The sequence below is a fragment of the Spermophilus citellus genome, assembly GCF_964194105.1.
Source record: "Spermophilus citellus genome assembly, chromosome: 16".
NCBI lineage: Eukaryota > Metazoa > Chordata > Mammalia > Rodentia > Sciuridae > Spermophilus > Spermophilus citellus.
The window spans coordinates 51,761,269-51,786,347 of NC_138196.1; the positions used below are offsets into that span (position 1 = coordinate 51,761,269).

The 25,079-nt window shown below is 35.5% G+C and overlaps 2 protein-coding genes across 7 annotated transcripts in view; one reads left to right on the forward strand and one right to left on the reverse strand.

Moving 5' to 3' along the window:
• Nucleotides 1–2,670, reverse strand: part of SNX25 (sorting nexin 25) — a 121,332-nt gene extending 118,662 nt beyond the window's left edge. Inside the window, exon 1 of the mRNA XM_081268903.1 lies at nucleotides 2,485–2,670. Coding sequence (XP_081125029.1) covers nucleotides 2,485–2,523 — 39 coding nt within the window. The 5' untranslated portion in view covers nucleotides 2,524–2,670. The remainder of the gene's footprint in view (nucleotides 1–2,484) is intronic.
• Nucleotides 2,671–2,711: 41 nt separating this feature from the next.
• Nucleotides 2,712–25,079, forward strand: part of CFAP97 (cilia and flagella associated protein 97) — a 50,082-nt gene continuing 27,714 nt past the window's right edge. For 3 of the 6 annotated variants that reach the window (XR_014019088.1, XR_014019089.1, XM_081268904.1), the window contains exons 1-3: nucleotides 2,713–2,860; nucleotides 11,637–12,685; nucleotides 20,427–20,695. Coding sequence is in view for 4 of the 6 variants with exons in the window: in XM_081268904.1 (XP_081125030.1) it covers nucleotides 11,653–12,685; nucleotides 20,427–20,695 (1,302 nt within the window). In the remaining 2 variants the exon portion in view is untranslated. Of the gene's footprint in view, nucleotides 2,861–3,865; nucleotides 3,982–11,636; nucleotides 12,686–20,426; nucleotides 20,696–25,079 lie in introns of all 6 variants that reach the window. The other 3 variants (XM_081268906.1, XM_081268907.1, XM_081268905.1) reach the window with 2 other exon arrangements.

Here is a 25,079-nt window from a genome sequence, read left to right on the forward strand (position 1 = left end):
AGAGAATTCTGGGAGTGTGTATGAGGGTGTTTCCAGAGATGTTTGGCATGAGGGACAGCAAATTGAGGGAAGATCCTCCCTGAATGTAGGCAGCATTGTCCAACAAGCTGCCAGTTCACATGTAGCAATTGTAAGCTTGATTCTTCTTTAGAGGGTGCATTCTTTGCTACTGCCATTGCCCGAGGAAACTAGACTCCAGTTCATCATTCTTTCAAGATGAATTCTGGCCAGCAATTATACAGGTAAGTTCCCAGGCCTTTGGTTTCAGAATGAGGGTGTAGCTTCTTGGACTGAGCTATTACTGCTTTCTCCAGCTCTCTGGTGCGCATAAGGACACTGTTGGACTAGATTCTGATTTGTAAGCCAATCTAATAAATCCCTTTTTATAATCTCTCTCTCTCTCTCTCTCTCTCTCTCTCTCACACACACACACACACACACACACACACACACACACATCCTGCTGATTCTGTTCCTCTAGAGAATGCTAACAGCTAATAAATTTTGAACTGATCTATATTTCACTACACTTGTCATGAGCAGAGAAAAATATAAAGTAGGCAGTGCACAATTAATATTATGGTTTGAATGTTTGTTTCCTCAAAATTCGTATGTTGAGCCCTAGTCACCAATGTGTTGATATTAGGAAGTAGGGTTCTGGGAAGTGATTAGGTCTTGAGGGCACAGCTTGCATAAATGGGATTAGTATCCTTATAAAAGGGGCCTGAAAGGGGCTAGAGTTGTGGTTCAGTGGTAGAGCGCTTGCCTAGTATGTCTGTAGGCCCTAGGTTCCATCCTCAGCACCACATAAAAATAAAGCTATTATGTCCAACTATACTAAAAAATAAATATTAAAAAAAAAGAGGCCTGAAAGAGCTGCCCAGTCCCTTATAACATGTGAAGACCTACAAAGGAGCCATTTCTGAACCAGGAAATAAGCTCTCACCAGACACCTGGTCTGCTCTGGTCTTGAACTTTCTAGTCTCCTGAACTGTAAAAAATGTTAGTTTGTTCACAAGTCACCATGTCTATGGAATTTTGTTATAGTAGCCTGAATGCCTAAGACAACAGAAACAAGACAAAATTTACAAACTCAAAGCCCCAAAAGAGAGTCAAAAATACTTTAAGGTATAAAACTTTAAAATGTGTTTATTTTTTTATTGTGGTAAAATATACAAAACATAAAATTTACCATTTTAACAATTTTAATGTATAATTCAACACTTTTCATGTTGTTGTGCAACTATACCATTATCCATTCTCCAGAATTTTTTAAAAAAATATTTACTTTTTAGGTGTAGATGGACACAATACCTTTATTTTTATGTGGTGCAGAGAATGGAACCTGGGCACTCTACTGCTGAGCCACAGTCCCAGCCCAGAATTTTCTTTTTTTAGTACCAGGGATTAAACTCAGGGGCTTTCAACCACTGAGCCACATACCCAGCCCTGTTTTGTATTTTAGAGACAGGGTCTCACTGAGTTGTTCAGCGCCTGGCTGTTGCTGAAGCTGCCTTTGAACTTGGGATCCTACTGCCTTAGCCTCCCCAGCTGCTGTGATTACAGGTGTGCACCACCAGCCGGGCCCAGAACTTTTTTAACAACCCCAATACATCAAACAACTTCCTATTCCCTTCTCCCCAGAAACCCTAGGGTCCTATTATTCTGCTTTCTGTTTATGAATGTGACTTCCTCATATAAACAGAATTATATTTGTTCTTCTGTGTTTAGCTTTAACATCAAATGTTTAATTCTTGGATTCACGAGGATATGGTTAAATATGTATTTCCTTCCGTTGAACTTTCATGTAAATATTTTTAAAATATCTACTGTTTAGAGTCTTCTTGTTGTTGTTTACTCAAACTTAGAGTAAAACAACACAAATTTATTGGCTTATGGTTCTGGAGGTCAGAAGTTTAAAATCAAGGTATCAGCAGGTATGCATTCCTTCTTCAGGTGGGCATCCATTTTTTCCTTTTTTTCAGTTGGTCTGCATTCTTCAGCTCAAGGTCTCTTCCACAGCTCCTCCTACTGAACTTCCTGCCTCCACTCTTATGAGGGTCCTTGGATTTACTCTGGGCCCATTAGATAGATAATCCAGGTTTGTAGTCCCATTTTGATCCTTAATCACATCAGCAAAATCCCTATTTACTTATGTGTTCTAGGCATGTTCTAGGAGGTGGGCATATTATGGGTGCCATTATTCCACCATACCTATCATGCGCTTTAGAGTTCAACAAGAAATTAAGGCATTTCATATATTTTGCAGAGACGACTTTTCAGATTGTTTTAACTGCACTTCCTTTACCAGGAGGAAGTGGACTTTGAATGTGTTACCAGCCATTGGTGCACAGAACCATTTACTGTTATAAAATACGTCAGAAAAACCGTGGTCCTCCGTTTTTATTCTGGATTTTTTGGTACAGAATTACAAGATAACAAAACAGCTTTTGCTGTTAAATTATCCCCCATAACGTGACCTACCCGCTCTGCGTTAAAAGGTGGGTGGAGGTAGTAACACATCCAGGATCCCCGGGGCAGCAGAGGCCTGGAAGGATTTCTTTTCCCCTCGCGAGACCCGGGCGCACCGCGGACCCTCCGCCGCGTTCTGTGACGCCTCCGCGAGGTGCCACGCGGCACCGCGCGTCGGGCTCCGCTACCTTCCGCAGAGCCGCGGCTCCCTCCGGGTCCCCCTTTCTCCTTCCGCTCCCTCCTGTTCCGGAAGCGCGCGCCGCCGGGGCCGCGAGCAGGGGCCGCGGGAGCGCGCTAGCGCGTGCGTGCATGCGTAAATTCCAGTGAGCGAGTGGGGTCGCGAGCGCCCCGGCGCCGCGTGAGACACTATAATAGCGGCGGCTCCCAGGTGAGCATAGCGCGAGCTCCCCTTTTGTCGCTCCCCCGGGCGCGCCGGCCACCTTCCCTGCGGTTCGGGATCCGTTTCCCGTCTCCAGCGCCCAGGCGGCGGCGAGCACTCGGGTGGGTGCCTGCAAGCCTAGGCGGGAGGTTGGAAGGCGGGCCCGCCGGAGCCCCTAGGCCCTCTGCTCCGCTACCTCGGCTTGGCCAGCCCCCGGAGCGGCGGGTGTAACCACAACAAAGGCTCCCAAGCCTGTGTCGGTGGGACCGCCCGCACTCCTACCCGCCCCGGTGGGAACGGCGGTCCTACCCTCAAGATGCGTTCGAGGTGGCTCGGGTCAGGGTCCTCTCTGAATTGGAATGTGGTTGCGACCGGTACTTGGGCTCTGACCGCTGCTGCCAATCTTCACGTACTTGAATCTGAACCCTAAGGCCTGAGACTGCCTTCGGCCACCCCTTTGACAAGGGGTCGTGACGGGGTGGTGAATGGAGCTTCAAGTACCTGGGAAACGTTTACTTTGGGCTCAGATTTTTGTGTATTGGGTATGTTCTTGGGGCCCTGTTACATAGCTACAAGAATGTAATGTCACATGAACAAAATGACATTTAAATAATACTATATTTGTGTGTGTATGTGTGTGTATGTATTTCCTGATGTGTTGTCAAAGCACCAGTATTTCTGTTGGTAGCTCCGCATGAGCTTTGCAAATTGTGAAGGTCCCAGTGACTCCCAGGCAGCTTTGGCAAAATCCTGTCTTGAGTAACAAAGGGTTATTATTATTTTGTGATAAACGATTACATAATTTTACCCTTTTCCGGATATCTTATAAAGAGAATCTAAACTACTTTATGAAGGCACCATTTGGTGCTGTACTGCAGAACTACATCCCAGCCCTTTTATTTTATTTTATTTTATTTATTTTGAGACAAGGCTGAGTTGCTTAGAGCTTCGCTAGGTTGCTGAGGCATTCGCTGAGTTGCTGAGGCCCCCAACTTGGCGGTCCTTCTGCCTCAGCCTCCTTATTATAGGCATGCACCACCTGCCTGACTGTGGATCCTGTTAACTGTGAAGTAAACATTAGCAAAAGAATCACTTCGTGGATCAGATTGTTGGATAAATTTTCCTATAAAGTAAGTTAAATGATGAGTGTTTAAATTCTTCCTATAACCCTGTTAGATATTATGGATCTGAATGTAAACCAAAAAAAAAATTCCCTCATAAATTGTGACCATTTAGGAAAGCAGATGACTTATAAAACTGTTGGGGACTGTGTTACTGGAAATGCAGATGGGATAGTTCTGATTTATGTATCTGGAGGGAGTGAAGGAAAGTGCAGGAAGCTAGGTTGAAAACTTTTTTCTGCCTGCTATCGTTAGCAAAGAGCAGAAGAATCACAGCTCAATCTTAAGTATCTTAACTCCAAACTCCTTCATGGACAAACATTCTTTAAATGACTCATATTTGTTAGGTCCTCCTTAGACATTGGGAATGTAAAGATGAGCAAGACATCAGAAGCTTCCTATCTGGTAAGGGAATGGATTTTTTTTTTTTTTTTTTTTTTTAATGGAGATGGTCTGTGTTTCAAGGCTGGTGTATAACTCCAGGACTCAAGTCCAATCCTAGCCTCCTATAGTAGCTGGGACTATAAGCATGCCAGCTCTAACCAGTCTGGTAAGGGGACAAAGTAGGAGATTGGGGGTGTCGGGGGGGATCTCTTCCTCTAGTCTCTTAGATTCTGCAGCTGTAGCTCTGGAAGTTAAGTTGACAAGACAGATCAACAGGAGAAAAGCTACCAAATTGTATTTGACATTAATTTTTGTCATGACACAGGACTTTTCTAGAAAAGAAGTGAAGACCTGAAGAAGTGGATAGGTTTAAGAGTATATGTACCATTCTTAACAAAGAACAATACATTGTGGAAACACAATGACACAGAAAAAGGTTTTATAGGTCTCTAGGGACTATAAGGGAGAATGAATGGAAGATAAGGACTCTATCTAGCAGGATCTATTTGTGCAGGTCCCTCTCAGTGCCATCTTTCTTTTTCATGGTCAAATACCTTTCTTGGGAGAGGGGAATTTTATGGCTGTCCTCATTATCTGAAAGTTTCTGATTTTAGTCAGATAAGGGAAGTTCTGGGAGTTGTTTCTACATCTGTTAATTCTCAGTTGTCTTTACCTCAAAATGATCCTTATGCTAAAGGTATGTTTTGGGGTGGTATATTCTGAGACCCTTCACAAGCAAGATAGGAAACTGTTGGCTATGTGACAGAGATATCAAAGGTGTATCTGTAGTCCATTGGCTGTGGAGAGACTTTGGGATTTAGAACTAGTTTGAAGATGGGAAAGATACTGTTCTCCCTACATGTTCATTGTCTTTGCAGCATCCCAGCAAGTGGTCATCCAGTCTTTTTAATGACTCAGGATTCATAATTGAAGAAAGTACTCATTCTGTTTTTGAGCAGTTCTTATACTAAGCTCAGAACAGCTTCGTTGTGTATGTCATCTGTTGATTTAAGTTCTACCTCTGGAACTACAAATCTTTTTTAATATCACAGTCCTGAAATGAAAGTATCAGCTTTCCCTTAATCATTCTTTTTTGGGGGGGCGGGGATACTGAGGTTTGAAACTAGGGGTTCTTTACCACTGAGCTACATTTCCAGCCCTTTTTATTTTGAGGTGTGATCTTGCTAGTTACTGAAGCTAGCCTCAAACTTGCTATCCTCCTACCTCAGCCTCCTGAGTCGCTGGGATTACAGGTATATGCTGCAGTACCATCTCCCTTCGTCATTGTTCTAATCACGATTTAGATTTTAGACTCTTTACCATTTATCATAGAATTAAATGCTTCATTCAAGAAGTTATTTGACCAAGGAAGATATAATGCACCTGATATTAGCTATGGGGTACAGGGGCAGGTAAAAATCTTGTCAGGGTAGGGGTTTAGGAAGAATGTGAACCCCAACATTTACTACATGCCATACACCATTATAAAAACCTTTTAGGCTGTATGCTGCTTTACCTGTATGATTTAAGAACATACTTTTTTTTTGTTGTTTTTTTTTTGGTTGTCAAGTCATAGTTTGCTGCTGGGTGATTTCCAGCTCTTTTTTCAATTGACCCTGAAACTTTTTAAACTGAGGTCCTCTGCACATCTTTCTTCTTCACCTTCCTGCATCATTGTATTTAAGCTATTACAGGTTAGGCATTCCTTTTCCAAAAACCTGAAATTCAAAATGTTTTATTCTTAAGTTAAATTTAAATTACTCTAGTCACTTGTATTTGCCAAGCCTTAATTTCTTCATTCTTAATGTAAGGGTGGTGATTACTAGGGAGCTTTACTAGTAGTTCTCTATTCATTCCTTAATCCAGTCAAACTAATACCTAAAATTAGCCCATGGGCCCTTTGCAGGAAATGGATGAAACTAGAGACCATTATGTTAAGTGCATTATTTCATTTATGTCAAACTCAGAATGGATATTTTGTCTCATGTGAAAACTAGAGAGTAAAAAGGAAAACAAAGATGGTGGGTGGATATCCTTAAAATCAAAAGGAGATCAGTAGAGGAAAAGGAACCAAGGGAAGGAGGGGGGAAATGGTGGGGAATGATATTGACCAAATTATATTGTTATATTTTGTGCATGTAGAAATATGTAACAGTAAATTCCATCAATATATACAACTCTAATATACCAGTTTTTAAAAAGAATGAAAAGTAGCCATGGAGTACAGGGGAAGGTAAAAAATAGTTTCAGGACTGTTGGGGAGCTGTCAGGTAGGGGTTAGGAAGAGTATCAGTCCCAACATTTACTATGAGCCATAAACCATCATAAAAAAACTTTATATAGGTATCCTTTAAAGTTATCAGGGATTGGTAACAAATTCTTCTATTATTTTGTACACCCAAAAGAGGCATTCTAAGAATGTTTTAAGATTAGTGACTTCCAGAATTAGCACTCTTTGCTGGAAATATTTTTGGAATGCATTTTCTTCTCTTTGGAAAGGGGGTTTTGGTCACAGCTCAAATTGGGATGGGGAGAATGACTTTAAATTAAGTTGGAAAGTCTGGGGCTTGTAATGTTGCCCACTCTCACATAATAGAAGCAAACAATGGTCCTAAGAAACAGAACAAAACAGTAGATAATAACATGATGTTGGGGGCTGAGGTTGTGGCTCAGTAGTAGAGCCTCTTGCCTCACATGTGTGAGGCCCTGGGTTCGATCCTCAGCACGTAAAAAGAAATAAAAGATATTTAAAAAATAACATGATCTTTAAAAAATTCCTGCTTTACAATCTTGGCTACGCTCCTTACTAGCTGTGTGACTTTGGACAAATTCTTGCTCTGCTTCAGTTTCTCATTGGTAAATGGGAATAATAAAACCTCTTAAGGAGGTTGCATTGCTTGTATATAGTAAATACTACATATAGCTATTAGTAATAGAATGTCATATAGCACTAATACAAGTGATACATGTTTATGCTTTGTAATTTTATTTCTTTAAAATTTAGAAAGTTTTTCTGAGGAATATGGGTTGGAATGATCTGAACAATATGTTTTTAAAAACAACTAGGAATGGGGGAGTCAATGACTAGGAAAAATTAAGCTTTTGTATCAAGCTTTTTATATTTCCCAGTAGAGTCAAGCAGAAACATTCATTGAGATAGTCACTTGTCTGTTTTGGAAGGTTGGATACCAAGGATTAAACTCAGGCATTCAAGCCCTCAGCCACATCCCCAGCCCTATTTTGTATTTTATTTAGAAACAAGGTCTCACTGAGTTACTTAATGCCCTGCTTTTGTTGAGGCTGGCTTTGAACTTACCATCCTCCTGCTTCAGCCTCCTGAGCCAATGGGATTATAGGCCATTGTGCCCAGTGAGATAGTCACATATCTATTAATAAGTTTATCTAAACATGTACTTACCTAAGTGTAGGCAAACCATTTAGAGAAAGCTTCCCTCTTTTGTTTTGGCTTGTAGTTTATTTATTGTATTATGTACTTACAATTGTATTATGACTTAGTAGGATTGCTCTCTCCTTATGCTTAAGATATCTCTATTCTTTTTGACCTTGGGTAGAGAGAATTAGATTGTTAATAGTCAATCATAATTGTCAGTCGTATTCTTTAGGATTTGTGATAGCCAATAGTGACACAGCCCTACAAGCCTCAATCCTCCCTTCCCCTCATAAGTTTATATTCTTGGATTTTTATTGTATGTCTTTCCAGTTCGTGCTATGTAACATTTTTTATGTCTGTGTCAATGAGAATATAGCATTGTTTGGTAAGCTTTACATACTTTTATTGTTGATCACTTAATTCTGCTTTTTTAATCAACAATATTTTTGTAGGATCTCAATTTACAAATGCTTGTACAACATTTTATGTATCCATTTCCTCTTAGCAGAGACATTGACATTGATTCTAACTCATTGCTATTACAATTGTTATGACAAATATCTTTATACATTTGCTCAAAATTATACAAAAGTGTCAGAACCAAGTTTTAAGCCTCAGTATGTCTCAGTTCATTTCTTTTCAAACACTGAGCAAACTCCCACTCATCATTTATTGCACAAACACTATTTAGTGTAGTGACAGAAATATAAAAATATGCAGTAGGATTGTGATTTTTATTTTAACAGATCAACTCTTGATTTGTTTTTATCTCCTAGTTTTTATTTAAATGTATAAATTGTATTATTAATCCAGTATAAATGACAAGTATTCTGTATGTATTCTGTATTTTTCCATGCTGATAGTTCATAAACTTTTTCAGTAAAGGGCCAGGTAGTAAATGTTTTGATTTTTTGGATTATAGGGCCTGTGTCTCAACTACTCAGCTCTGCAATTATAGTATGAAACCTGTCAGAGACAATACCAAAACACATGAATGGGGCTGTATTCCAGTAAAACTTTATTTACAAAAACAGATGTAACTAATTAAAACAAATAAAAAATTTTAAAAAAATAAAATAAAAAAAGGAAAATCAAAAAAAAAAAAAAAAAAACAGATGGTAAGCCACATTTGGTCCTGGACAATAATTTGCTTACTTCTGATCTTAATTATTATTTTGATGGAATCATAGTTTTTCTCTATACAAGTTTTTCAAGTATCACAAGTGATAGTTATTTTTAATATTACATTCTTTTTTTTTTTTTTTTTTAAAGAGAGAGTGGGGGGGGGGACAGAGAGAGAGAGAGAGAATTTTAATATTTATTTATTTTTTCTTAATTCTCGGCGGACACAACATCTTTGTTGGTATGTGGTGCTGAGGATCGAACCCGGGCCGCACGCATGCCAGATGAGCACGCTACCGCTTGAGCCACATCCCCAGCCCTCTTTTTTTTTTTATCGGTTGTTCAAAACATTACAAAGCTCATGACATATCATCTTCCATACATTTGATTCAAGTGGGTTATGAACTCCCATTTTTACCCCAAATACAAGTTGCAGAATCACATCGGTTACACATCCACATTTTTACATAATACCATATTAATGACTGTTGTATTCTGTTACCTTTTAATATTACATTCTTAAGATAAATTTCCAGAAATGAAGTAACTGATTTCAAAGAGTATATGGATTTTTCATAGATCTGAAAAATAATTGTGACATACCCTAAAAGACAAATTTGAGTTTTTATGGAATAGACTTTGATATCTATGTGGATAAATATAATGTCTAAAACCTCACTAGATATCTTTCTTTTGGGGGCTTGGGAGAAAGCTTCCCTCTGTTGTTTCGGCTTGTAGTTTGTTTATCTATTTTTTTCAGTGGTGGAAATTGAATTCCCAAGCCTGGTGAAGATTAGGCAAGTGCTCTACCATTGAGCTGTACCTTCAGAATCGGCTCTGTCAATTTGAACTTCAAAATGTAATGAAGACATTAATCTGTGGTAGAAAACAGTACATCTTTTATTTTAATGCTCATTAGAAATAAATTTTATTATCTTATGTTTCTTAAATGTTAATATGTACTTAAACATGTTTCTGTTTAAATCTAGTTTGGGGTTAAAATTTTAAAACTCACTTATATTTTGATTATAAATAGCTTTTGTATATTTTCCCTGAACATTATACACCATTTGCAAAATTGCTTACCACCATAATTTTTTATTATGTTTAATTTTCTTTAGTATCCCAAGCACACAACAAGATATACTTACAAATCTAAGTAAATCTTCCTAAGCACTGAGACTTTGTTTATAAAACTTCAAAATCCAGACTTACTAAATTGATTCTGTTAAGCATTTAAAAGTGGATTATAGTTAAATTTTTAAAGTCTAAAGGCTAGGACCCTCAACACTACACCTATACACAAAATAATGATAATTGACAAAGTTTTATAAGTAATGAGAATATCTTGAAGTCTTCAAACACTTAAAGACAAACAAAGTTATTCAGTGGTTAAATACTACCACACACACTTAACCTATTATTATTATTATTAGTGGTGATGGTGTTGGTGGTCCTTACAGTTTAACCCAGCCCTTTTTTATATTTTGAGACAAAATTTCATTAAATTGTTGAGACTGGTCTCAAACTTGTGATCTTCCTGCTTCAATTTCTGGAGTTACTGGGTTTATAGGTGTGCATCACCATACTTTGTCTACATTATTGTTAATAGAAATTTGATTTATTTCTAAATTATGTCTATACTTGTTTTTATAGCCTCTCTTATAAGGTCACTTAATGAAAGACTACAGTTATAGTGATAAGTAAGTAATTGCATTATTGGCTACATGTTGTTACTGAGAATCCTTTTGTGCCTTTTCTTTAACATAATGAATGTTATTCCTTTTGATCATTATGAACTCATGACTTTCCACAAATTTTAAAAATTTTTACATAATATTTTTTGTTTTATAGTTCTAAATTGTCTAGTTTATACAATTTAGAACTTTAATCTGGATCCTTTGTTTCATTGCTACTACTCAAAGGCATATTTGAATATTATGCTTTCTGGCCATGTTAAGATACTGTATAAGATGCTGTGTTTTTGGTTTTTTTGTTTTTTGTTTTTTTTTTTAATCTCCAACAACAAAATCAGCTGCCTTCCAGAGAATCCTGTTTATTTTTTAGTGGAGAGTAATACTAAATATCAAAATGAACTATCAGTAAAAGATAATATGACACTGCTGCTTAGACCACTGTTAATTACAGAGATAAATACTTTTTAAAGGCCATGACTTTATAATGACATTTCCAGTTTCATTTTAATTGTATAAAATAATAAGATATTTTGAATCATTGTAGTACATATATATATAATATAATATATAATATGTATAATATAGTTATATTATACAGTAATTTAAGATTTCTAACAAAAAACAGTGGTCCCTGACCTATGGTGGAGGCAATTATGTTGAACATTTTAATCCATTTCTTCAAATATTTAACTTCATGTGTCTAAATAATGTGCCTTGAATTTTCTCTTAGACAGTCATTGACTGTCTACTATGAAATATCTCTTATATCAAACCTTCTTTAACAGAGACAGATATGTTCTCCCCTTTTCATTTTCTATGTGTGATTATGTCATAGCTTCCAAGTTGCTTGGTCAGCTTTGTATGAGTGCCTTTAATGTTTTTATTCCTCAGTAAGAAGGGACTGAGACCTCAGAAACTGAGACCTTGAATAAACATTTCCTCTTTAAAATTGTTCTTGTTAGGTCCTTTAGTCACTGCAATGAAAAAGCTGACTAAAACAACTGTATAAAATTAAATATATATATATTTGGAAGTTTAGTCTGATGTTTTACACTTTACTTTTTTTTCAGATATATTTTTGCCATCATGGATCGGTTTGAAGATATATCAGAAGGTGAAGTAGACCATTCTTTCTTTGACAGTGACTTTGAAGAAGCAGCAAAGAAATGTGAAAGTAACTTAGTTGTGGACAAGCAAAATTATGATCCTAAAGAGAGAATAGATAAGAGCACAGGAAATATAAACTTAAAATTTGGAATACAAAACAAATGTTATCTTACTGAGAAGGGAAATGAAAGAAAAGCAAAACTTCTTTCAGACGAACATCTTGTAAAGAATGATATTTTGCAAACCAGTTCTTCATTGACCACTTCTTCAGGATCAAAAAAATTGTATGATGCTGCAAAAGGTCATAAAATACACTTGCCCATTCCAAGTAGAATTCCTAAAATTGTAAAAGAAGGTGAAGATGATTACTATACTGATGGAGAAGAAAGCAGTGATGATGGGAAAAAACATCATGTAAAGTCCAGGTCAGCTAAAGCATCTAATAACTTCAAAAAAAGCATGAGCAAAAAGTATTCCAAAGTTAGTTCCTCTTCCTCTTCTTTGTCTTGCTCATCTTCAAGTTCAGGTACAGACTGTTCAGATGCAGAATCAGACATCTGTAAATCTCATTCGCGTCCATCATCAAGGAAACCTATATATGGTGTAACCCTCTTATCACCAAAACAGAAATATAAGTCAAGAATAAAATCAGCAGGAGCACAACCCTATTCAAGTACTAAGCCAAAAATTGATGACTCTCCAGAGGAATCTGAAGATACTGTGACAGATGTAACTCCTTTATCAACTCCAGACATTAGCCCTATTCAGTCTTTTGAATTGGGTGCATCAAATGACCAAAAAATAAAAGTTAAAAGGCAAGAAAATGTGAGTCAAGAGGTATATGAAGATGTTGAGGTTTTAAAAAATGATTCAAAACATTTGAAAACAGCCAGGAAAGGTAAAGAAAAATGTGGACCTAATCTCACCCCAAATTCACCGGATTCTGATTTAGATCATAGATATAAACAGAAAGTCTTACATGACACAATGGATCTGAATCATCTCTTAAAAGGTAATTTTCTTTGCTCTTTAAAATTTGTACATTAATTATTATTAATATTGAATGCTGTGAATTTACACTGATTTTTTGACTAGATATCTTCTGTTGTTTGAAATGATTGATACATGAGTAACTCTACCAAATATACCATCATGAAAATATCTAAAATATTATTTGTGTTATCAGAAAAGAAACATTGCAAAGGTAATGAGCTAAGACTAGAAGCTTCACACTAACTTTATTTTAGTGCCTTACAAACTCAAAATGCCTACCACTTTCTTCCTCCAGCCCTGGTAGTATCTTCATTCTTGGGCTTCTAGGAGATAATCTGAAGCAGTTTTCAGTATTCATCTGCACACATTGACATTGTCCAGAAAAAGAGAAATTATCTCTTCCTTTCACTTTCTTGGAATGGAGGAAACTTTAAAAAAATAATCTCCAGCCCACTTCCATTTAAGTCTCATCAGCTAGAATTAGCTTAATTAGCTTACACTCCTGTTCCTGAACCAGTAATTGGCAAAGGAAGTGCGATTATCCCTGGCCAATCAGACTCGCCCTGGAGTTAGAGGTGGAAGTTGTGGGGAAGCCAGCATCTATTAAGGGAAAAGTAGGAATTTATGTTAATTGGGCAATCAACTTTGTCTACACAAGCTTCCAAACTTTATTTTATTTTATTTTTTTAAGGAAATGCCTAGGTTTACTTTGTTTGCATATTAAGCCTTTACAAGACAGAAGGGATTCCCATAGCTGTTTCTGTGCTCCTGTGTGCTCCGCAAGCTTCTTTGAATGCAAAAAGGGAGATTTAAGCCCTCAGCCTTCTGAACATTCCTTTGGCCCACAAAGAGCATAAACTCTTTTTCTCTTTTTCCAGCTTTTTCCCCCTAGTGTTTTGCTGCTGCCAAACATGGTCTTCATACAAACTCTCTGATAGAGAATCATGGCCATCAGAGGAAATATGAATTTTAATATGCTCAGCCTGTTCTGTAAAAAGGAAGGAAATAATCTGAGGCTTCTATAAGTAGGCCTAAGGACTTCCTTGTTTAAAAAACTCAAATTGTGCCAAACATGTAAATTAAATTCAACTATGAGCCTTGATTCTAAGTGAGGCCAAATTCTATACCCCCAAAAAAAGTTCATTAACACAGACAGATCAAGATTCATTACAAAAAGGGGTCCCATGTTCTCCCAGGGATTACAAATCACACGGTAAGGATGGATAATCTGAGGTTTGCATCATTTTCATGGCCACCCATGAAAAAGCCCACGGGTTATGACCACACACTGGTGATGTAGCAGTTAAATCCAGAGTTCATCCATGGAAGGAGGGATGGAAACTGGTGGCCACTAGAGGGTCCAGCACTGGGGAGACATCCTCCAGCCAAAGAGACAGTTCCTTGGTGCAGGCACTTATGGGTTCTGTTCTTTTTTGTGCAGTTCATGTTGTTGTTCAGAGGGGAGCCTTGTCCTCAAAAGTATTGATGGGAGATTATGTCTCATAATTTTCTCCATCCAAACCTGGTCTAATTACCGACTGGGGAAATGGAAAAATAATGGTTAAAATGCCCTACACATTCCAAACTTTAATAGTATATAGGCCACCCTGGGATGTTATTAAAATGCAGATTTTTGTTCAGTAAAACTAAGGTAAAGCCAAAGCTACATTTCTAACCAGTGCCTAATGGTAATACTAATTCTGCTGATCCAAGGACCATCCTGTGGATATCATGACACTACTGTTTGGTTCTGTTTAGAAATAAATACAGTGGGGCTGGAGGGATGGCTCAGTGGTAGAGTGCTTGCCTGGCATGTGTGAGGCCCTGGGTTTGATCCTCAGCACCACACATAAATAAATAAATAAATAAATAATCCATTGACAACTAAAATATATTAAAAGATAAAATGAAATAAGATAAATACAGCCATCTCTTTTTTTTAAAGATTTTATTTATTTATTTATGTTTTAGTTCTCAGCAGACACAACATCTTTGTTTATATGTGGTGCTGAGGATCGAACCCGGGCCGCACGCATGCCAGGCGAGCGCGCTACCGCTAGAGCCACATCCCCAGCCCCCAGCCATCTCTTAACTATTCTTTTCTAACCCATTTCTGGATATAGTGAACCTATATAATAGTTCTAAATGGAAAAAATAATGATCCCATCCTAAATTTCTGAAGTTTTCCCAATTATAATTAAATCAAAATACCATAGAATCTTTTCAACATAGAGGCTGAGCTGAAATGTAGCAGCAAGTTTCATTCATACTGCTTGCTGCACAGTAAAAATCTCCCTCTTAACAGACTTGTCAGTTAGTGGTGCTCAGGGCTTTTTAAGGCACTGGAACAAAGGTGGCATTTTACCAATTGGTACATTTGTTGTTGGAATTCATAATATGACAATCCACCAAGTATTCTTTATAATACAGCATTTTAAACACTAATTTTGAATATCAGTCCATTGCAAGGTAAGTCTTAAGATTTTCAAAATCATTATTCATGCTCCAATTCACAGTGACACTTTGTAGATCCAAGAATATTTTCATAAATTTTTTTTCTTTTCCCCATATAATTAAACCACAGTCATGGTAGATGGAGGCACGTCCAGGCTCATGACTTTTCTGCACTTATCTCACGCAATACACTTTTTATTACTTTTAAACTTCTACTAATAGGATTTTCTAGGCCTCTTTGGCTCATAATTTTTTTACAGTGTTTTTCACTTTCTTGGAAGATAAATCCACTTAATATGGGGAAGATGAAGTGATAATGTATAACACATTTTTAAAAATTTTTAGCACAACAAACAATCCTATCAAAATAGTTGAGCAGCATAAGCTCTACACTTTCAATTTAAACATTTTTACTGGCTTAAATACAAAGATGCATTAAAACAGTTTATTGATTCCAGTAGTGAATTTTGAGTAAAAAGTTTTACAAGTTTTTATAACAGAAATTGAGCAAGAGTTAAAAAAGTGAGTAATGCCTAGCTAATATTGTTCACATGTATTAGTTTAAAATAAATTTTATTTATTAAATATAAATTCAGATTCCATAATAGTAAGTAAAACAAACATTAATAAAAGGATATAAAAACCAAATATCCCATAAAGACCATGGAATAATGAAACAGTGTTAATTGGGTACTTTTATAGCAAGGTGGAGAAAATTCTGTACATAGAATCAGAAAATCAGGCTTCTTTGGGTTATCAACATGTCTATAAACAAACCAATTACTGTTCTGAACCCCAGATTCTTCATTTGTAGGATAGGGTAGTCTATGTAGGTTTGGTAGGTTTCATTCAAAATTTAGAGTTCTGGGGTTCTGTGAGAAATATTAGGAGGGAAGATCAGTGTAGACTGGCATTGTTAGATATATGACTTCAAAGTAGACCTTGAAATATCAGTAGAAATTCTGAATATTCAGCTTCCTTTTTTTGAAAGGCTGACTTGGGTGATTTTTCCATCCCCATCCTAAACCTGCCTTTGCTATGTAAGTCTCAAAAAATTTGTGTTTGGAATGAGATTTTTTTTTTTTTCAGTACTGGGGATCAACACAGAACTTTATACATGCTAGGCAAGTGCTCAACCACTGAGGTACAGTCCCAGAGCTTTTTTCCTTTTTTAAATTTTGAGACAGGGTCTCCATAAGTTGCCTTGAACTTGGGGTCCTCCTGCCTGACTGCCCAAGTAGCTGGGATTACAGTTGTGCACCACCACCATTGTGCCAGGCTAGAATTAGATCTTTGACCTTGAGCTGCTTAAATCTTTTAATAGGCAGAAAGGGTCTTAAAATTTTAGTAGTAAACAAGCCCTTTTGATACCATTTCTGTTATGCTAACTCTAGTTGTTTAATAAATACCTATTGATTTGGGAGGGGAAAAATCCAACCTAAAAAGATATTTAAAATAGTTTAGGGAGAATGAAAGTAAAGGTTTGAAAAAGAGGTGCTACGTTTATCTCCTTTTAAAATGAGAAAATAGAAGTATCAATCCTATTAGTATACAAAATGGAATTCAAGATATGCAAAATACTAAAAGGGATAAAGGAGGGTGTTTTATGTTAGTAAATACACCAAAAAGTTTGAAAACAATAAAATCAGTGAAGTCTCAACCCCCAAGGAACACTGTTTAATCAATTAGAACATACAAAATAATTAACTGCTTGTGGACTACACTTGTCCCACAGGCATTTTGTCACACAATTTTTTTTTAAGTGATATAAATCATCAGTTACTATTGCTACATCATAAATTCCCTGTCTCTTAAAGGATAGAGACACTTAAAAGTAGAGGCAACCCAATGACTGTGGACTATAATCTGAGTACTTATTTACTCACATATCAGGTGCCTAGGCTTGGGACCACCAGAAAACTGGGACTGCTGGTAACTGAACAAGGTTCCAAGCACAAATGTACCCAGGAAACAAGACAGAAATCTCATTACTTTTTATGACCTAATCTCTGAAGTCACATAGCATCATTTCTTTGATACTCTGTTGGTTGAAATGGCCAGAAACTCTTCTAGATTTAAAGTGGACAGACATAGACCCTTCCTCTTAATGGGAGGAATGTCAAATAACTGAGAAAATCTCTGAGATACTATTTCTAGCCACACATTTATTTATGTTCCTTCCATATGTGAAAATATATTCCTGTCCAAATATACCCCAGAGTTTCTAAATCTTTTACCTACAAGTCCAAGTACTACTGAGATTCCTCAGCTACAGGTCTTCGAATACTTTGAGAATCTTTCTGGGAGAGATGACAGATGAGAAGTGGTTTTATTCTGAATCCTGTAAGTCTTGGCTCTTTTATAATTTGCATGAAAACTGACCAGTTTTTTTTTTAAAGCTTATCTTTGTATATCCTATGGATTCTTATTGTGGATAAATAAACCAGAATGGGGGCTGGGGTTGTGGCTCAGTGGTAGAGCACTTGCATAGCACACGTGAGGCCCTGGGTTCAATCTTCAGCACCACATTGAAATAAAGGTATTGTGTCTAACTACAACTAAAAAATAAAATAAACCAGAATGTACTTTCAGCATTCTGCTTGGAGATCTGCTTAGCAAAATCCATGAGTGCAGAAGAAATTTTTTCCATTTTCCATAACACCATAGCCAACAGTATTGCTAAACAATCTGCCATTGCGTCTCTCAGACTTCAACAATTCATTCCAGGTCTTTACAGCTCTACTTGACACAAAGCTAGTGCCGTGTATTTTAGGTTTTGTCGTAATAGCCCTCAGCTTCCTGGTACCAGATTTTGTATTACTGTTGCTTGTTAACAAGAGCACCACAAAACTTGGTTGTGTAAAGCAGCAGCCTTAGATAACTCAGACTAGGATTACAAAGTGCCTACACATGGCCTCTTTATGTGATTTGGCTTCCTTATACAATGGCAGCATCAAGGCAATCAGACATGTTGGATGGCCCAGGGAGCCAAGCACACATTTTAGCAAACATGTGAGGGAATGGACTGCATCTCCTTTTATCACCCAGACTTGAAAGTTGAAAATCATTTTGGCTGTACCCCTATTGATTAGAGCAGTTACAAGCCTGCCCATATTTAGAAGAAATGATGTGAAGAATGTCAAGAATTTTTCACCTATCTAGTAATTAATAAAGAAGGCAAGTTTAGTAAATTATTATTCCTTAAATCATGGCCTTTGTTAAACATGTGTTAGATTTTTTTAAAATAATCTTTTAAACATCAATTTTAAAAGGAAATTCTCTTTTTTTAATAGAGATCATGAATATTACTACAGGATGAATATTTAAAAAGAACTAATATATGAATAAAAACTTATTTTTAGAATAACATGTCCAATTATAGCATCACATATAAAATTTTAAAAAGCTGTCTGACTCAAATAGCTTAGATGAAAGTAAATCTGATACTCTAGTAAATGATGTCAGGTAACTCCAGAAGTGACTCTGGTGATGATGGTTGAAATGCATGTGAAGAGTTTAGAATTATTTTACTAAGGAAAATTAGAGAAAAATAGTATTTTTAAATATATAAGTTTAAATATACATACTTATGTAAATATATCTGTATCCCTGAAAGTTTAATCATATTAAAACATTTTTTAGATCTTAATTGGAAAAAGAGTGGATCTGTATTTGAGGTTTCAAAGCATGAAAAGCATCCAACATTATACTAAAATATACAGTAAAGCATATAGCTACTTTAGAAAAATATTGTAGTAATACCTGCTGTCAGTATATAAGCACTTCATATAGTTTTCCATCTGGAAGAACTAGAATGCTGTTTTTTAAAAAACTGAATTAGATTAAATAGCTTTAAATTGTTTTCCACTTATTGCCTTCTTTATTTTTAAAAACTTTTTTGGCAATTAGGAAATATAGCTTTAATTTCTTTTAGAATTTAATCTTAATGAGTTCTATATGTAGCTAAATTAATCTAGAAACCTTTTGAATTCTATAAGATAGGTATTTCTTAGAAGCAAGATAATTTAAAATGTAAAGCACATTTATATCTTTCTAAATGTGTTCTCATTCAGGTTTTGCCAATTGCTGTGGTTTTCAACAAATTACCAACCGTTAATTTCCTTATTTTTCTTCTCAGGAAGCCACTGGGATTTTTTTGTTTGTTTTTGGAGGTATTGGGGATCCAACCCAGGGCCTCATTGCATGTACTACCACTGAGCTACATTACCAGCCCTAATCATTGTTTTGAAATTTTCTATACTATTTCATGGTCTTCTCTTTTAAGATTTAAACCTAGGAATGGAGATAGAATTACTGTTTTTGTGACTTTGCCTAAGTGATTTAACTTTTCTGCACCATGCTCATTTTTTAATAGGGAGTTAAAAATACCTTTTACCTTTTAGCACTGAACTTTAATAGTACAATGCCAGTCATGAAAAATAAATAACAAAAATAGTCAAGTAAAAACAAATAATGGTTATTTTTAAAAAATATTATAATAAAAAACAAAGACAAATATTCCTGTCTATTAATCCAATATAGAATATTACCATTTAAATACATAGTAAACTGGAAACATTCAGCAAGCTCCATATTTTTAGCTTTTTACAAGCAGTTAATAATTGTGTCTAGTGACATTTTATGTTATGGAAATTTTAAAAACTTAAGAATGTTGATAAAAGTTTATTTGATAATCATAGAATATATTTTCTTAGTTAAAAGCACTTTTTATATAATTAATCATTTTGGCTTATGTTTGATAATGGATGAGATGTATGTTCTTTACATAAGTATTTATTTTAATGACAATACTAAGATCCATAAATATTTTGTAGTACAGTATTTTCAGGTTACAGTGATAGTTTCAGAATATTCTGAGTTTTTGACATTGTTTCCCTCAGTCTTTGCTCAGGACATTTTTTCAAGTATGTGCTCCAACTAACAAAAGCCACAGCTAAGAAATGGTTATATTTGTGCACCCAACCCAAAGGTTTATGAACTCAGCAACTATTAAACTGCCATAGGGAAACATAAATACATATGAAGAAAGCACTTTCCATAAATGATACATCCTATAAACCATTACCATGTATATGTATTTATGTTGTTTTGTGTGTAACTTTTATGGCCAAAGAACTCAGTGTAAAATTATAAGTTACCTCTAAATTTTTTTTCTATACAGCTGCAGTCTGAGAAGTCATCTACGTGTTTTCATGAATTAATGATTTATATTTTTAAAGGTCGAAGCCTATTACCATCATAGCTACTTTGTTAACTATTTTGCCTTTTTTTGTTCATTTCTGTAGCTTTTCTGCAGTTAGATAAAAAGGTACCTCAAAAACATCACTTTGATCAGCCTTCAGTAGTACCTAGAAAAAACTACTCTTTCACAAGAGAAGAGGTGCGAAAAATTGATCGGGAAAATCAGAGGCTTTTGAAAGAACTGTCAAGGCAGGCTGAGAAGCCCGGAAGCAAAAGTGCAATTCCCAGAAGATCAATTGGTCATCCCCCTAAGTTATATCATAGTGCTCTCAATAGACAGAAGGAACAACAAAGGATTGAAAGAGAAAATTTGGTAAGTAACTGAAATATTTTAAGCAAAGAAAATGCATTTAGACAGATTTATGAGTACAACTAACCAAATTTTCAAATTTAATTACATAAAAGCAGGTGTGGATATATGTGGTATGAAATAAATTATGAGCTATGAATTTGGAAGCTATGGTATATATTTTTTATCCTGAAAGTTTCATTATTTGCCTAGATCACTACAGAAAAACAGGAAATAGTATTCAAAGATCACATATAGTATATTTTCTGTTAAGTATTCAGTCATTAACTATATTGGTCTCACTTTATTATATCCTGGAAAGCTGAAATAAATTTATATATCATTTATTATACAGGATAAATATGCCTGGTATAGGTTAAATTTAATTATATAAACATTGATTATTACAAATTATATAGTTACACTTTGGTATTCTAAAAGAACATAGGTGTGCATGTATATGGATTACTGAAAATACTCATATTTATAACACTATAAGCCTGTCATTTTCTTCATATAATTCAGATCATAGTAATTGCTGATGTTTGCTGAACTCTTACTGAACACTTAAGTATTGTTTTTACTCTTCCACTTAGCTACTTAGCTCTGAAGCCTGTTTTATTTAATATGCAGTTACATGATGCCTATTTATAAATATTAGGTCATTTAATCCTCAACCTTATGATATAGTTAACATTTTTTTTTAAAGTTAACTCTTGTTGTGTGGGGGAAAAAATAAGACAGTGAGTGAGACACAGGGAATTGTTCAACATCAAACAGATAATAATACATGGTACAACCTAGATTCAAATCTTGCTTACCTAAATGGCAAACAAAATTTGCCATTTTAATTATTTTTAAGTGTACAGTTCAGTAGCATTAAGTACAACAATAATGTTTTTCAGCCATCACCATTATTTCTAAACCTTCACTGTTAATCCATATAGAAACACCATATCTATTAAACAGCCCATCCTCTGAAAACCTCTAATCTACTTTCTGTCTCTATAAATTTAGCAATTTTTAATATTTTTTAGCTGTAGTTGGACACAATACCTCTATTTCGTTTATTTATTTTTATGTGGTGCTGGGGATCAAACCCAGGACACCGAATGTGCCTGGCGAGCGCACTACCACTGAGCCACAACTCCAGTCCAATAAATTTAGCAATTTTAAATATTTCATGTAAATAAGTAGAATCATACAATATTTATTCCTTTGTGTTGAGTTTATTTTACTTAGTATAATGTTTTCAATGTCCATCCATGTTGTAGCACGTATCATAACTTTATTCCTTTTTATGGCTGAATAATATTCTGTCATAGGTATATACCATATTTTGATTACCCATTCATCTATCTGTTGATGGACACTTAGATGGTTTCACGGCTATTGTGAATAATGTTATAATTAACATATAAGTATCTATTCTAAGTTCCTTTGGGTATATATCTAAGAGTAGAATTGATGGGTCATATGCAATAATTCTGCTGTCCCCGTCTAGTGTGGGCAACTTGAACCAAAGTCACTCTTATAAATTTGGCGTAACACAATATACCACACAGACATGGAATACCTTTTTATAAACTTCAGAATGGCTTCCCCAGCTCTGGCTTCAGGCTCCCACAAGGGGGAGGGGGGAGCAAGAGAAAGTCAGGAGAGGCTGACAAGAGAGAGGGAGTGCACGTTCCAGAGTTGGCTTTTATTGGGGGATGCCATTTCTTAGAACATTCTATCTGAAAAAAGGCAAGGGGTAGGATTACAAAGAAACAGGTGAGTGTAACTCAACCCCACCAGATAACACCTACTCTTGGAGCCACTCCTCATTTTCCAAGTGGTGGTAAAGCCCAACTTATTGCAGGGTGCAATAATTGTTCTCTTGCTCAGGACTTAGGGGTGTGTATTTCTAGAGCAGCTCCTGACATAATTCTATATTCAGCTTTTTAAGGAACCTGGACTTAACTTGTGAAAAGTTGAAACCATTAATGTCTTGTCTGTTCTGAATATGTACACTATGGAAACTATCAGGAGCTTCTGCTTATAGCTTTTATTATCCTCCAAGTCCATTGTGCATTTCAACTATTTTAATATCAGTGGAAAATTACCAGTATTTTATTCTTACTTATTTTATATACTTACTACTTTATATACGTGAATAATACTTACCTCCATTTTATAGTAAGATCTTGTTATATTCTAGAGCAGTAAAAACATAATGCAAGTCACATGTATAATTTAAAATGTTCTAGTAGTCACATGAAAAAAATTAAAACAGGTTAATTTTTAAAAAATAATGTGCTTTCCCAGGTGCAGTGTGCACACCATAATTCCAATGGCTTAGGAGGCTGAAACAGGAGGATCACAAGTTCAAAGGCAGCCTTAGCAATTTAGTGAGGCCCTAATCAAATTAGTGCAAAACCCTAATTAAAAAAATTTTTTAAAGGGCTGGGGATATGGCTCAGTTGTTAGGCACTCCTGGGTTTAATCCATAAAATAAAATAATGATAATATTTTATTTAACTGAGTACATCCAGTATTATCATTTCAACATGGAATCAATACAGAATATTAATGATGAGGAGGTTTTTGATACAAAGTTTTTAAATTGTGTATTTTTTTAAAGCATATCTCAACTGTATAGTTACATGTAGCTTTGGACACAACAGATCTAGAATCAGAAACTAATAAAGATATGAAAAAAGTAACTTAAAGCTAAATAGGAAAACATACATAATTTATTATTTTATAAATAATAAATTTAAAATAATTTATTATTTTACAAACATTTATTTGGGGGCTGGAGTTGTGGCTCAGTGGTAGATTCCTTGCCTAACATGTGTGAGGCACTGGTTCGATTCTCTGCATCATATAAAAATAAATGAAGGTCTACCAACAACTAATGAAAAATATTTTTAAAAACAAGCATTTATTTTATTGTTATGAGGAAAACTAATCTTGTGATTTGTTTTAACTTTTCATTCTTTAAACCAAAATGGAGCCAATTTGATTTTTGTGCAAAAATTTTCTTGACTATTCTTTTGCATTATTCTTCCTGGTGATTATTTTTTATTTAAAAATTTTATTGTAAATTTTCATTGAAATTGTTAGATTGTTATTTTAATTGGAGACTTTTGATACCTTTCTGTCTGAAATATAGTCTTTCCATTGATCTAAGCCTTCTTGTAACCTTATTTTAGTAAAGTTTTGCAGTTTTCTTTATTACTATATATTTTTATGCCATTGCACATGAATTTTTTTCATTATATTTTATAATTAGTTACTTCTGTTAAGCTACGTGTTTGTGTATTTATTTTATAACTAGTCATCTTCAAAATTCTTATTTTAATAGAGCCATGTTGGCTTTAATAGTTCTTAAGTGTGAGCTGATATACTTTTTGATCTGTTGAAGAAATGATTTGTGTTCAGAACACACATACATATATGTGTGCACACACACACCAGATACTCCTGTCAGATGTTACACATAAGCACATATTCATTAATTTACAGTTTTTATGATTTCTGTTTCTTCATTTGTTACATTTCCACTGGTAGAGACAAATCCAAGTGGCTAACAGGCATGATTATTAAAACATTCATGTTTTAGCACAAAATGAATATAATTGGTGACAATGAAGTAGTCCTGTGTAGAGAAAGTAGAGAAGAGCAAAGATATTGCATAAAATGGATGTTATGATATGGATAGGAGGTCCCCCAAAAGCTCATGTGTGAGACAAGAATGTTCCAAATGAAATAATAGGGTTGAGAGCCTTAACCTAATTAGTGCATGAATCCCCTGATAGGGATTAACTGGGTGCTAACCATAGGCAGGTACCATGTGGCTGAAGGAGGTGCCTTTAGGGTTTATATTTTATATTTTTTCCTGTGGTTAGAGGAGCTGTCTCTGTCTCTGCTTCCTGGTGCCGTATCCTGATTTGCTTTCCTCCACCGTGCTCTTCCGCCATGATGTTCTGCCTCATCTAGGCCCCAGAACAAAGGAGCCAGCAGTCTGTGAACTGAGACCTCTGAAACCATGAGCACCAAATAAACTTTTTCTCCTTTAGAATTGTTTGGGTCATTTGGTCACAGAGGTAAACAAGCTGACTACAACAATGGAGTCATGTGCTTTAGAGTTAAAAATGCATCCTGTTGTTAATCTGCATTTCTGGTGAAGTTCCAGATCCTCAGTATTTATTTCATTAGACAGATATTATATTCCTCTCGTTAGTCATTGCATCCCAACAAAATGAAGACAATATAGAACATGTGCATAAGGTACAGGAGTGTACATGCACACACATACACTTACCCAATTAAGGTAAAAGAAATTTTTATCTAGTTGAGGACATGCTTACTCTATATAAACTTGGTTATAGTAGAACATTATCTGGGTGCAGTGGCACGCACT